This window comes from Echiichthys vipera (assembly GCF_963691815.1).
Source record: "Echiichthys vipera genome assembly, chromosome: 7".
Lineage (NCBI taxonomy): Eukaryota > Metazoa > Chordata > Actinopteri > Perciformes > Trachinidae > Echiichthys > Echiichthys vipera.
In genome coordinates this window covers 5,344,243-5,357,812 of record NC_139832.1, presented here as the reverse complement: position 1 = coordinate 5,357,812, position 13,570 = coordinate 5,344,243, and the positions used below count along the sequence as shown (strand labels likewise).

The 13,570-nt window shown below is 39.9% G+C and overlaps 1 protein-coding gene across 1 annotated transcript; it reads left to right on the top strand.

The window, feature by feature from the left end:
• The first annotated feature begins 283 nt into the window (after positions 1-283).
• Positions 284-5,416, top strand: borcs5 (BLOC-1 related complex subunit 5). Its single transcript, XM_083916989.1, has 4 exons — positions 284-747; positions 1,339-1,482; positions 1,646-1,803; positions 3,068-5,416. The coding sequence occupies exons 1-4, from the start codon at positions 690-692 to the stop codon at positions 3,299-3,301; spliced, it is 594 nt and encodes a 197-aa protein (XP_083773115.1). The 5' UTR covers positions 284-689; the 3' UTR covers positions 3,302-5,416.
• Positions 5,417-13,570: the final 8,154 nt, after the last annotated feature.

Sequence of the window (13,570 nt, the reverse complement as noted above, 5' to 3'; positions counted from 1 at the left end):
AGTAGCTCTTGTTTGTTCCTGTGATGTTTCAAAATCATTTCACACTGATAAACGTTAGCGTTACTACGCATTCGTTTTTATATTTGTTCATTTTACTCAGCGTGTTTTGTATTCCAGTTGTGCTTTTCAGCATTGCTTTTGTCCTGTTCATTAAAAGTTAAAAGTGTATTTGAATATCTGGTGTTTGTATTATCATACATATTATAACCGGGGTTGCCATGTTGTCTGTTTTCGGCCTCAGCAGCAGGGGGCGGTAAGAAGCAGACCACGTGATCAATATTTACGGAAGTGATGCCTCGTCTTGAACTGTCAATTATGTCGCATCATGTAACGTTATCACTGGTTATTTCATTAGGATAGTCGGTGTTGCTCACCACAGAGATAGATGTCTACTCATATGTCACTTAGCTTCAAGTGGAAGTCTGTTTAACCTGTTAGTAAATAAGAGCAGGAACAATACAGCTAACGGAGCTAACTAGCTTGAAATCGCTAACAACAACAACCCTGTGTTTCAGCTGCTCTCCTCGGGGACATGGTGGTTGTTTAGTTGTGTCGGTCCCGGTGTGTTAGCAATGTCGTGTTGAGTCTTTGCAGACAATTAATCTATTTATCAGGTGTTTTTGGTGTTTCCTCGCGTTTCTGGAGACGTTGAAAGCTAAACGCTAGCTTGCTAGCCAAACGTTAGCACCATGGGAGCCGAACAGAGTGGAGACGCGGAGCATAAGCACTCCGATTACAGCTCCTCGGGTAAGATAATACTTGTTTTAATCAGTTTATATGCAGGAAATCTTTGATAGAAGGCTTTGGTGACTTGGGACACATGAGCCATAAGTGATGAAAAGTAAGTTAAGATTAGATATCTATAATCTTACTTGATGTAAAGTAGATTTATTGAAGTACATTGAGTATTATATTTGTTTTGTACTTCTACTCTACTACATCCTAAAGTGATATGTTTCTTATTAACTATGTACTTGATAACTACATATACCAGATACTATCTTGTACAAGAATTAACTTAAGCCATCATTTACCTTTGATTACATTTGCTGATAATACTTTTACTTAAATCAAACGTTGAATAAATTGTTTGGATATGTTTTTCTTTTGTTTTTTACATTGTGACTGCTTATATTTTAACTACTCTTACAGATATGAGTACTTCATTTACCACTGTCCAAAATGACAACCCAAGTATTTAAATTATGCTTAAATTGATCAATATAGTATCCTGAATCTCTGTCAGATTTATCAGTTAGTGTTCTGATTGCAACAAAACGAGGTGATGTGATGTACAATTACTGCCTGTTGATATTAACCACATTATCGTCATCGCAGTGGTGCCCTCTCCAGCAAAGCAGAAAGCAAAGATGGATGATATCGTCATCGTGGCTCAGGGCACCCAGTCAATGCGAAATATCCACAACGACCCCGATGTCATTAAGCTTCAGGAGATACCAACTTTTCAGCCACTTTTAAAAGGTAACTTCATGATTGTTTCAGCTGCTGTCATTCATTTTAGTGTATTCTCTTAGGCTGAACATTTATTAGGTGCAACATGTTAAAACGAATGCGATCTAATACAGCTTACACGCATACTGTTAGTCTGTTCCAACATAAGTCCTTGGCTTTTCACGCTCTGCAGGAGTGCTGAGTGGCCAGACGTCACCCAGCAGTGTGTGTCTTGAAAGGCTGGATGCTGCTCAGGTTCTGCAGCTCTGCATCCGCTACCAGGACCACCTACACCAGTGTGCCGAGGCCGTGGCCTTCGACCAGAACGCCCTGGTGAAGAGAATCAAAGAGGTGAGGCTTCAAAAGTACAGCACGAGATATTTACCAGTGAGGTGGTAAATAAACAAACCCAAAACAGCCGTATTATATGTGTTTCCTATTGAATATGGAGGATTTGTGCCAACATGGTTAGGAAATATATAAACCACTAACATGGTATTTGATTTAAAATCTGTCTGTCAGGAAATGTTTTATTTTAAGAAGAAATTATTAGACATGACTTTTCTGACCTGTTACTCTAAACCTCCCCCGTTTTTACTGATTGTTTTTGTTTTATAATAATGGTAAATTATTATGATTTTTGGACCATTTGTTGGACAAAACAAATTGCTTCAAGACATGACCTTACGCTTTGGAAACTTCCACTTTTGTTGGACATTTTATAATAACTAAATTACATTTTGCTTATGGGCGCCCTCTAGGACACTCAAGGACGTTTCACAGCAACAAAAAAGAAATAAACAACAAATAGACAACAGATAAAACAGACCAAACATAAATATGAGGCAATAAACAACAACAGACTAGTAGAATCAAATCAAATCAAATCAACCTTTATTTATTTATACGGCGCTTTTCATACAGAAAGTATCGCAAAGTGCCAAGTTACAGAGATGTACAGAAAAAGAGAAACATCAAATAAAATCAGGAGAAGAAAGTTAAAAGAACCCTCCCACCCCCACAGTCATGCACAGAGCAACACACACACATGCACATACAGACACACACACACTCACACCTACACAAACACTAGCTGTCACTACAGAGACATGGCCGGGCAGCAAGACCTGAGGTACAGAGGAGGCTAGAGGAAGCTACCTTTGAGGGGGGCAACTTGTGTTGTTCTTCTTGGCCAACCAACACAACTAAATACCAAAACATTTCTAAAATGTCTAAGAAGTTCCCCGAAGTAAGCCAATCTGAAGAGGTAGGGTTTAATACAGGATTTGAAAGTGGGGAGAACGTCCTGGATGGCAAATGAGCGAATGTAAAAGACCCCTCAGTCTTAAGTCACGGCCATTACAGTTTTGCATGTTCTAGGAAAGATATGTTTAAACTCTACATGTCTACAGAACTTCATATAATCTTAAACACCACTTATTCTTCATATTTTAATTTAATTACTGAGAGACGCTTGCACTGTACCTTTTTTGTAATATATGAACCATATCCATGCATTAGGTGTTGCTGATGTAGAATTTTATGAGTCGTTACAAGATGATTCATCATCATAAGTCCAAGACTCTCTGTTTCTCTCCCGACTGTTTACTTCCAGATGGACTTGTCAGTGGAAACCTTGTTCAGCATAATGCAGGAGCGCCAGAAACGCTATGCCAAGTACGCCGAGCAGATCCAGAAGGTCAACGAGATGTCCATGATCCTGAGACGCATCCAGATGGGCATCGACCAGACGGTGCCGCTGATGGAGCGTCTCAACAACATGCTGCCTGAGAGTGAACGCCTGGAGCCCTTCAGCATGAGGCCTGATGGGGATTCTGCCACCAAGTAGCCTCCTTTTTAAATACCAACACAGCTGCTTCTTACCTGAGACTCCATCCAGTTCTGTCGCCAGGAGGAAGTGCAGGTCTGTCAAGATGTAGGGATCACTCGTTAAAGCTTGTTTTCATTGTAAAGATAGAGGTTAGGTGTAAATGTGTGGGACTACTCTAGTCAGCTCTCTAGGTCAGTTCTTTTTATTCTTTTACTTGATGCAGGAAGTGTTGCTGAACCCACATGCTCTTAATCAGCAGCATCATACTTCCTATACTGCTTCTACTGAGCACACGCACGTTCATACCTGAGTTTACCCACAACCTTCAACCTTCACTTGAGCAGTTGCCAACTTATATAAGTAATTAAGTGCTGTGATCAGATGTACCCGACTGCAGAGGGCCTGGAGATTATTTATCCCCTCCCTGCAGGAAATCAAACTGGCAATCTTCCAGGCACTCGCTTTCCTTACTAATCGAAAGACGGGGGGGAATAAACACTTTGATTGAGTCTGAATGGACGCCATATGCTCAAAAACTTGTCCTGCAGATGTGTTGCAGGTTTTAGAGACTCACGGTTGCAGCGACATAAAACAATCTAAAAAAATGTTTCCTGCTGCTGGAGAGATTTTTGCGCAAAACATCAAGAACTCGATTTTGGATCTTGCCCTCTTTCGCATTACAAACATTTGTCGTTCGGTTTGGAAATCCCTCCCATGAACTGCTTGCATGCGGTTTGACTGCTTTTAATTTTCTAAACAATATAATTTCATTATTTTGGAAATATTGTGACAAAGTGACTCAGAGAGAACCAAGACGACCAAGAGCATTGCCATCGGATCACACAAGGAGCACAGACGTACCGACACTTTGGAAGTAAAATGAGAACTCTCTTCTTGGACAGAGGCTAGTTTCAATCTTCTCATGGACTTCAGTTTTGTCATGATGTAACTTGACTTTAATTTATTTGTATACTTTTGCTATTTTGCTGTTGAGGAAGTAAAACAGAGGACCGAAAAAAGACCCTGACGCTTCAGTTTTTCACAGATCGGTACTGAAGATGGATGCAGAGGTAGACAGAACACAATATAAGACGTTAACCACTTGACGGAGATCACTGCAGTGCAATTTCAGCATTAACTCTGAATATGTTTCAGCTTTGTCATCACACATGCCAAAGATTCACAAGTCCTCAAAGCTGTTTATAATAAATGGCACTTTAGAAACAGACGATATATATCTCTGGTCTCTATGAGGAAAGTGATCGAGGTAACTTCACTGCTTCATCTGTTGAGTATTTGTTTCTGTATCATGAGTTATGCTTGTTGGGCTTAAAGGGTCAGTTCAACCAAATGTAACAAAAACACATTTTCTCTCTTACCTTCAGAGGTATCTGTTCGGATAATTCAGGTTTTATTTGTCCAACTCTTGTCAAAGATTTCTGCCTAAACCACGATTCAATGGAAGTGATTTTTTATTATGCAGCAATAAAGAATTACATGAATCAACAGCAACATTTCAGAGTTACTTAATCCAAAAAACAGCCTATTTGCAATTTTAATATCGGCTACTTATCAGGTATAAAAGTAGCCAGGATGTTGTTGACATTCATTAATCTCAATGCTGTAAACACCACAAACAAAATTTGCTTCATCTTTATTGTATTTGGGTGCAGTAGAAATATCAACACATGGGAAAATGAAATCAAAACTATTTGCATGGCTAAATAAAAAATATCTCTAAATCTAAATGAGATTTTCCTTATTTGGGTGAATGAACACTTTAACTCCCTAATCACTCGTCAGTTTGCAGTGTGGCAATTAAAAATAAGATGCTTTAAAAAAGAGAAATAAATGTTATTATTGTAGAAGTGTTTTAAGTGTGGGCTTGTGTACGTCCACTAGGTGGTGCTGGAGATAACCGTCTGTGGTCTCTATATACTGCACATACTTTAAGGTTTAAAAGTCCAAAAACAGCTGTTTCAGTGAGAACCTGAGTGACGGGCTGACAGACACAGTTGCTGCTAACGTACTTCGTTCTACATATTGAATATAAAACTGTTTAACCAGTTCAACCGTAATCAGCTCACAGCAGCATTACCACACTGGTTGGAGAGTGATGCATGTTCTTGTCCAACAAACAACCAAAACACTTTTCTTTTTTTACTATCTCACATTTTATCTCAAGGCTCTTTTCATTTCTTTGGAGCGTCTCCGATAAACCAATTAGTTAATCAAAAGAAAATAAACCGACAACTATTTATCTTTAACTATATATTGGCTGGTTCTAACTTCTCATTAATTAAGATTTGCTGATTGTCTTTGTCGTACTGTATATATATATCTGGACTGTTGGTCAAACAAATCAAGCTGTTTAAGGATGCCATTTTTTTACACTTCATAGACTAAATGATCAAACGGGAAAATAATGGGCAGATTAGTCGATAATGAAAGCGTTAGTCGCAGCCCAACACCACTTGCTGTGACATTTGTCATCTCTAACCGCTGTGCACCGTGGCACAAATGCATCTTTAACAGGGCCTTTAAACGGTCATCTTGCAGCTTTCATCAGTCCTCAGAGCACCCCTGGCATCCGCCTTGGGAACAACTGTGTTATCAAACTCAGCTTCTTCTCTCCAGTCCAGTGTTTCTATTGTTTGTGAATAGCAGCGTCACAGAAGCCCGGACACCTGGTGTTATGTATCCTTTGAGGATTACAGCATGTTTGTTCAAAACCAAAGACCAAATCAGAATGAGGCATTAAGGGATTTTGCCCAGAAAGCTCACTGCTAATGAATTGTTGTGTACATTTGTCATCGGTGCGTAAACAAGCTGAACCCAATTACACCTACAAAAGCATCCTCTTCCAGCCGGCTTGCTTTGAGGTACAAAATTAGCCCCACTGGTTGACTTAAGGGACATAAGACAGAAGTTTTCTTCGGGAATTTAAAGCACAGCTCCTTTGATATGTTATCGCCTTTCATGTGTGAATTAAAACGGGTGAAAAATGTCTTAAATGGCCTCGGGGGTATTGTTTGAACATTGAAACAGAAATGGAAATTGTCATTGCATTCTGTGGCGAGGAGGTGTAAAAGTTCCTGCGAGTCTTTGTAATGAAGAATAGCTCCTGACGCTCAGAGCTGGATATTAATGCCATGAGATGATACAATACAATCTACCAACAGGAAATTCATTCTCTGAAATGAAAGAGAAATCCAATTTCCCCTGTATACTTCTCATTTGAATATAAATCAAAGGCTGGTTTGCTCTCCTTTTCCTTCCTGTTTTGCACACTCAAAATTGGAAACATGAAAGTAAGTCAGGGCTTCTTATCCTTGTCATCTCTTAGGGTGAAACTCAAACCTAAGCTGGTTATTTTTGCTGTGATAAGAGTCAAATTTTGAGGTTTCCAGACACAACACATCGCTGAGATGTGAAAAACATTCAATATTATTACATTTTTGTCCCATAATCCACAGTAATAGTAGTTTTCGGTGTCTCTGAGGTCACATGTAAGAGAAAAAACTTGATAGTAAGGCTCAACGCTAACTTTTAACAGTGGTTGCCATGCTGGTAACCAGGCATCAGCTTTTGGTTGCCTTAACATCAGCCACTGCAATGTGGTGAACAAGGCAAATATCAGCCAATGAGTTGATGCTTCCCTAAAAAATCTTAAACATTCCCTAGTGTCAGCCTCTCATTTTTGTTATTTTATGTAATAGCAGCTGAAATGATTAGTCAATAAATCAATTAGTCGCTAAGAAAAACATTAATTAGCAACAGTATTTACAATTAATTTGTTTTAACGTATTTAATTTAAAATTTTCGAGTAAATATTAATTAAATAACTACAGGTTCCAGTTTTTCCGAAGTAAGGATTTGTTTTTTTGTTTGTTTTATGTTAATAAATCAGAAATCTTTGGGTTTTAAAATATTTCTTTTGACGAAACGAGACATTAAAATGCAAAAACGTGGACTATGACATGTATATTTCACTTTTTCTGATGTTTTATTTACCAAACAAATAATAATAATCTAAATAATAATCACCAGATTGATAATGAAGATAATTGTTAGTTGCGGCCTGAACCGGGGCCGCTACAGTAAGGACCCGGCGTTAGGTATGCGCTCTAACTACCCAATCCCTCTCTTTACTGAGCACGTGTCCCCGGACTGTTGTGAATACTGTAACAATGAATATCTGGAGGAGAGGCGAGAGGCGTCCCTTAGACGATTGCCTGTATCGACTGTATTGACTTTCACCCTGTAAAATTACCCAGCACTGCTTTTTTATTTGACACCCAGTCACCTCCAGTGATAAATACCCGGTGCACCCTCCCTCTTGAACCGCAGCCAAACATTATCCCTCTAACTGCAGACATGAATTCTACCTCAGACCAGGTCTATCGTGCGATATCTAATAAAGCACGCTGTAGCTTCATGGCGCAGTCGTGCTCTCAAGGACACGGAGCCTCTACAGCAGACGTGTGGCGTGTTCTTCCACTGAAATACCCCGTGCTCTAGTGGAGTTTAGGAGGGCAGCATTACATCAGCTGGCTGCCCGTTAGAAAATCTATAAGAGCAAATAATGTGGGCTACAGACATGTTCTCCCCGTGTCTGCGTTGGTTTTCTCCGGGTTCTCCGGTTTCCTCCCACAGTCCAAAGACGTGCAGGTGTTCGGTTCATTGATGAATCTAAAATCACCCGTAGGTGTGAATGGTTGTCTGTCTCTGTTCGTCTCTATGTGTCCTGTGATAGACTGGCGTCCTGTCCAGGGTGGACCCCGCCTCACGCCCGATGTCAGCTGGGATCGGCTCCAGCACCCCCCGCGACCCCGACCCCGGGGATAAGCGGTTGAAGATGAATGAATGAACAAATTATGTTTATTCTCCACATCGCATATGTGCTGGTTATTTAAGATGCAGGCGTTCTCCAGGAGGGCCAGCTGTGGCCGCGCTCAGCTGGTTGTATCAGTTCAGCTCTTGCTTGAGGACATTTCAACACCTTGGCTGTTGAAGGAGTCAAATGTCTCTTTTTTATTCAGTTTTAATGGTTTTGGTTTCTTAAATCTACCTGTTTATTATCTTTTTGAGAAATATGTCTGTATAGGGCCGTTCAAAGAGTGAATATTCCGACATTTTTGAATCGGTTAAGAAAGCAAAGCAAGGAAGTCTGTTGGGAAGTCTCAGTATTAAAGGCCTCTAAAGGGAAGTACTCTCTGTCAGAACTGCTCTTGAGTCCCCTCCCATCGGACCTTTCCGACATAGACTTGGGAGGCTATGTGCGACCATTCCTGTAACTTTCATAAAACAATCATCTTTGATTGGTCAGCAATGCAGAGGTGAGAGAGAAGGCAGGGTTGAACTTCTCTTCTCCTCTCTCTATTATTCTTCTCTTGATTGTGTGGACACAGTATACCAAAGACACAGTTCATTCATATACAAGTTTTAAGTTTGTTTAGCTCTTATTTGATTGTTCAAACCTGTTCCAGAGGTTCCCTTTAAAATATTATTGTTTTTTTCTCTAAATTAAGATTGTGAAATGTGATTGAAAGCTCAAGAAACTTGTAAGCCGACTTTTAAATCTTTGTACTCAGTGAAAAAGACACAAAGTTGCATTTGAGATATAAATATACTCAATGATAATACTAGAGATCATCAAGATCACATCAGCAACAATCTGCAAAATCTGACCAGGGGCATATACTGACGGGTCAATGACTCTTTCCCTACGTTCTACCCCCTACCTCAGGCCCCCTTACACAGATCACCCCTATTTTCAAACTTCATTTTGATCTCCACTACACACCTGTAATGTTTTCAAACAGAATCTGGCTGCAGAAATATGAACACCTGCCAAAATGCTTCAACCCACAGCTGTAGAAGTTCCCACTACAGTAAAAGTCTCCAGGACCATGTTTTGCCATGATGACTCACAATCACACAGGATGGAAACAACACCAGCTGGTACGCAACGTAAACACTCAAACAGGTGCATCTAAGATCAGGAAAACATTCGAGTGTAGCCTTACCTTTCAGATCGACCTGGTTAGCTGTTACACAGGTGTTGATGTAGTCATAGGTACGGCCTCCGCAGATGTACCGTCAACACAAATTAGGGCAAACGTGTGGGTGGCAGAGTGGAAATCTGAAACATTAGATGCCATAACAAACATTTAACACAGAATCATTTTGTAGGACTGCTGCAATAAAGACACAAATCAGCTGTTTGCTTGTGTGGAAGTCACAAAAACATGTTTACTTAGTTGGTTTCAGAAAAGCGTTGCATTTTTACGGGTTGCAAGCCTAAATGCCGGCCTTTCAACACTTGATTTAACACATTCCTGTAGACTCTCAGGACACTGTACCACTCCAGTCAGTCTATTTGCATGTCAGACTCTATCATTTCTATGCCCTTGAGCAATTTGCCCCCAACTGCTCCAGCAAAGCGGCCAGCAGCACATAATCATTGTACATGCGGATATCAGCGAATTAAAATATCCGCCCCCACAGTGAACTTCCCAAGTCATTAGTGTAAATAAGAACATGTTCTGGATGAATAAAGATTTAACAACCGTAATAAACAGAAGAAACAAAAGCCAGGATGAGGACATTTCACACCAGAGATAACATTAAACTGTTTGAGAACTTGTCTTTGATTAAAACGAGGGATTGGAGAGAGACTCAGATGGTGAGTCAGTGCCACGGGGGCCGCTGCCATGAAATCTGAGTGAGTGACAGCATCATGTCTCATCTGAGACGGCCTGTAGCCAAACAAACAGCAGCTCATTACAGCATCAGTTTGGACCGCCTGCTCTGAATAGAAGAGAGGTGACATTGGCTCATAGTGTGTGTGTGTGTGCGTGTGTGTGTGTGTGTGTGTGCGCTGCCATAAATTGTTTAATGTTACTCTCTGTCTCAGCTGTCACAGTGTCGAAAGCGTTGGCACTTGAACTTTGGATGCACTGGCTTTTGAGTACCAGAGCAAGTTAACCTTGTGTGGGAAGCTGCAGCCAAGCAATCTGCTTTTTCAGAGATGTGATCCAGACATGCACGCAATTTCCAAGAGACTCCACAACGGGCACTCAGCCGACAAGTAGTGGTCAAGCAGTGTGATGTTTCTCCACTTGTGAACTGTAATCCTTAGATAGATAGATAGATGTGCTGGAAATGTTCTATCTATCAATCCATCTATCTATCTATCTATCTATCTATCTGTCTATGTATCTATCTGTCATCTATCTATCTATCTATCTGTCTATCTATCTATCTGTCTATCTATCTATCTGTCTATCTATCTATCTATCTATCTGTCTATGTATCTATCTGTCATCTATCTATCTATCTATCTGTCTATCTATCTATCTATCTATCTGTCTATCTGTCTATCTATCTGTCTATCTATCTATCTGTCTATCTATCCATCTGTCTATCTATCTATCTATCTGTCTATGTATCTATCTGTCATCTATCTATCTATCTATCTGTCTATCTGTCTATCTATCCATCTGTCTATCTATCTATCTATCTGTCTATGTATCTATCTGTCATCTATCTATCTATCTATCTGTCTATCTATCTATCTGTCTATCTATCTATCTGTCTATCTATCTATCTATCTATCTGTCTATGTATCTATCTGTCATCTATCTATCTATCTATCTGTCTATCTATCTATCTATCTATCTGTCTATCTGTCTATCTATCTGTCTATCTATCTATCTGTCTATCTATCCATCTGTCTATCTATCTATCTATCTGTCTATGTATCTATCTGTCATCTATCTATCTATCTATCTGTCTATCTGTCTATCTATCCATCTGTCTATCTATCTATCTATCTGTCTATGTATCTATCTGTCATCTATCTATCTATCTATCTGTCTATGTATCTATCTGTCTATGTATCTATCTATCTATCTATCTATCTATCTGTCTATCTATCTATCTGTCTATCTATCCATCTGTCTATCTATCTATCTATCCGTCTATGTATCTATCTGTCTGTCTATCTATCTATCTATCTATCTATCTATCTATCCGGCTGTTAAGTCTGACATAACACCCTTTCAAAATACGATTTCTGGGTCCAAACGCTCTGTTGCCAACAGCGGATGAACATATGAACAATTTCGATCACCTCTTTCGTCGGTTATACATCTTTTATATCGGTAAAATGACAATTAGGTTGTTTTTTAAAACTCAGCTCTGTTCAAACAACGGGGAAACACGGCGCTGCAGCGTTGTAGAAATACGAGGCTTTTGACCGGCTATCATATTTTGAAAGGGCGTTACGTCACATCTTAACAGCCTATCTATCTATACAGTATATATTTTATCCGTCTATCTATCTATATATCATCTATCTATCATCTACTATCTATCTACCCATCTATCTTCCATCTGTCTATAGATCTGTCTGTCTATCTATCTAGACCCATAACCTTTTCACAGCAGACTTTTTTTAATTTTGTCTGTAATTAATATACTTTAAGTGCCATGGTTTACTGGGAAACCATGGCAAAATGTCTGCTGTGAAAATGGTCAATTGCTTGAGAGAGACGTTCAAATCCTGCCCTCTCTCTCACCTCCACACGTCTGGTTAATTGTGAAGTCAGCATGATGTTTGTCGTTTGTCTCTTTTGCAAAGTTACAAAAACTTTGTCAGACGCAGCTCCTCCAAGTCTCCTGTTGGGAAAGTGGTTTCAGATATCGTGAGACAATTAGACAAGCACTTTGTGTGAGCCGCACTGAGGCCTTTGCACTGCGGTAATGTGGTTAAAAAGACACGTGGTCGGGGCGCCCGGTAGCTCACCTGGTAGAGTGGACGCCCCATATACAGATGCTTAGTCCTCGCTGCAGCGGGGCAGGTTTGACTCTGGCTCTCAGCCCCTTACCCATTTCCTATCGACATCATCGAAAGTCATAAAAGGACAATTCAATTCAATTCAATTCAATTCAATTCAATTCAATTTCAATTCAATTCAATTTTATTTATAGTGTTGAATCATAACAAAAGTTATCTCAGGACACTTTACAGAGTAGGTAAAGACCACACTCTATGACTTATTTATGATAAACATAGACCCAACAATTCCTTCGTAGAGTACGGTGGCAACGAAAACCTTCCCTATAACAGACAGGAACGTCAGACAGACCCAGCTCTGTGGAAGACGCACATCTGTCTGCACCGGAGAGAGGAGAGAAGGAGAGAGAGAGAGAGAAAAGACGCACAGATGGACAGAGAGAGACAAAGACAGACACACTTCCAGAGATGCAAGCAAAGCCTAACAGTAACTATAATATTTATATAGTAATGTGAATATAACGTATATGTTATGGCAGTTAATACAACAGAATAGTAGAAACAAGCACAGCTAAGGTGACAGAATATGAAAATGATAATAATTATGGTGGCAAACATGATCAATGATGAGTAGTGGCAATAGCAGCTACGATACAGCTACAAATTTTATAGTTTATTAAACTAGTGATAGTATATATGAGTAACAGTGACAATAGCAGCAGGAAGCGTCATGCAGGACCACGGCAGCAAGCACCACCACGATCAGCAGAGACCTGCGAGACGACAAAGCACAAACAACTCCGGGGAAGAAGCTGAATCAGTAACATGCATTGATGAGATATGGATGATTCAGACAGAGAGGAGAGAAGCTCAGAGGATCAGGAACAGGATTATCCCCCGGCAGACTAGGCCTATAGCAGCATAATTAAGCAGAATAAAGTCTCATCGTAAGCCCTAGCGGACAGAAAATACATTTTAAAAGAGACACTAGGTTGAATGTTAAAAGTATTTTTTTCCAAACAACCGTTTTCTTTTGTGAGGACTAAATATTTCATCCATAATTCATAGAAGATTTAAAGGGAACCCGGTGAGACAGGAGCCAGGTCCATCACTGCTCTATCAGATTTGACTCCCTCAGCGTTCTGCTCTCTCTCTCTATCAATGCAAAGTCTTAGTGTTACTTATTACAGGGCATTTTTATTCAGGTCCCTGAGCTCTGAGGTTCTGCTTTTTTGCTGCACAGCTGTAGTTTACAAATGTGCCTCTCGCAGCATCTCTTGTTTCTCATCTTATCGGCTGCATTAAATGAAACACGCATCAAATATTCATCATTTTCAGTGCGATGCGAATAAAACGTGTCAGTGTTGCTAAAATCTTATGAAATGCTTTTGTTATGGGCAGAAGTAGGTTTAAATATTTTACAGTGGATTTAGTAAAACAGCTCCTTGATGTGGTACAATGGTGATGCATCATTTAAGAGGGAA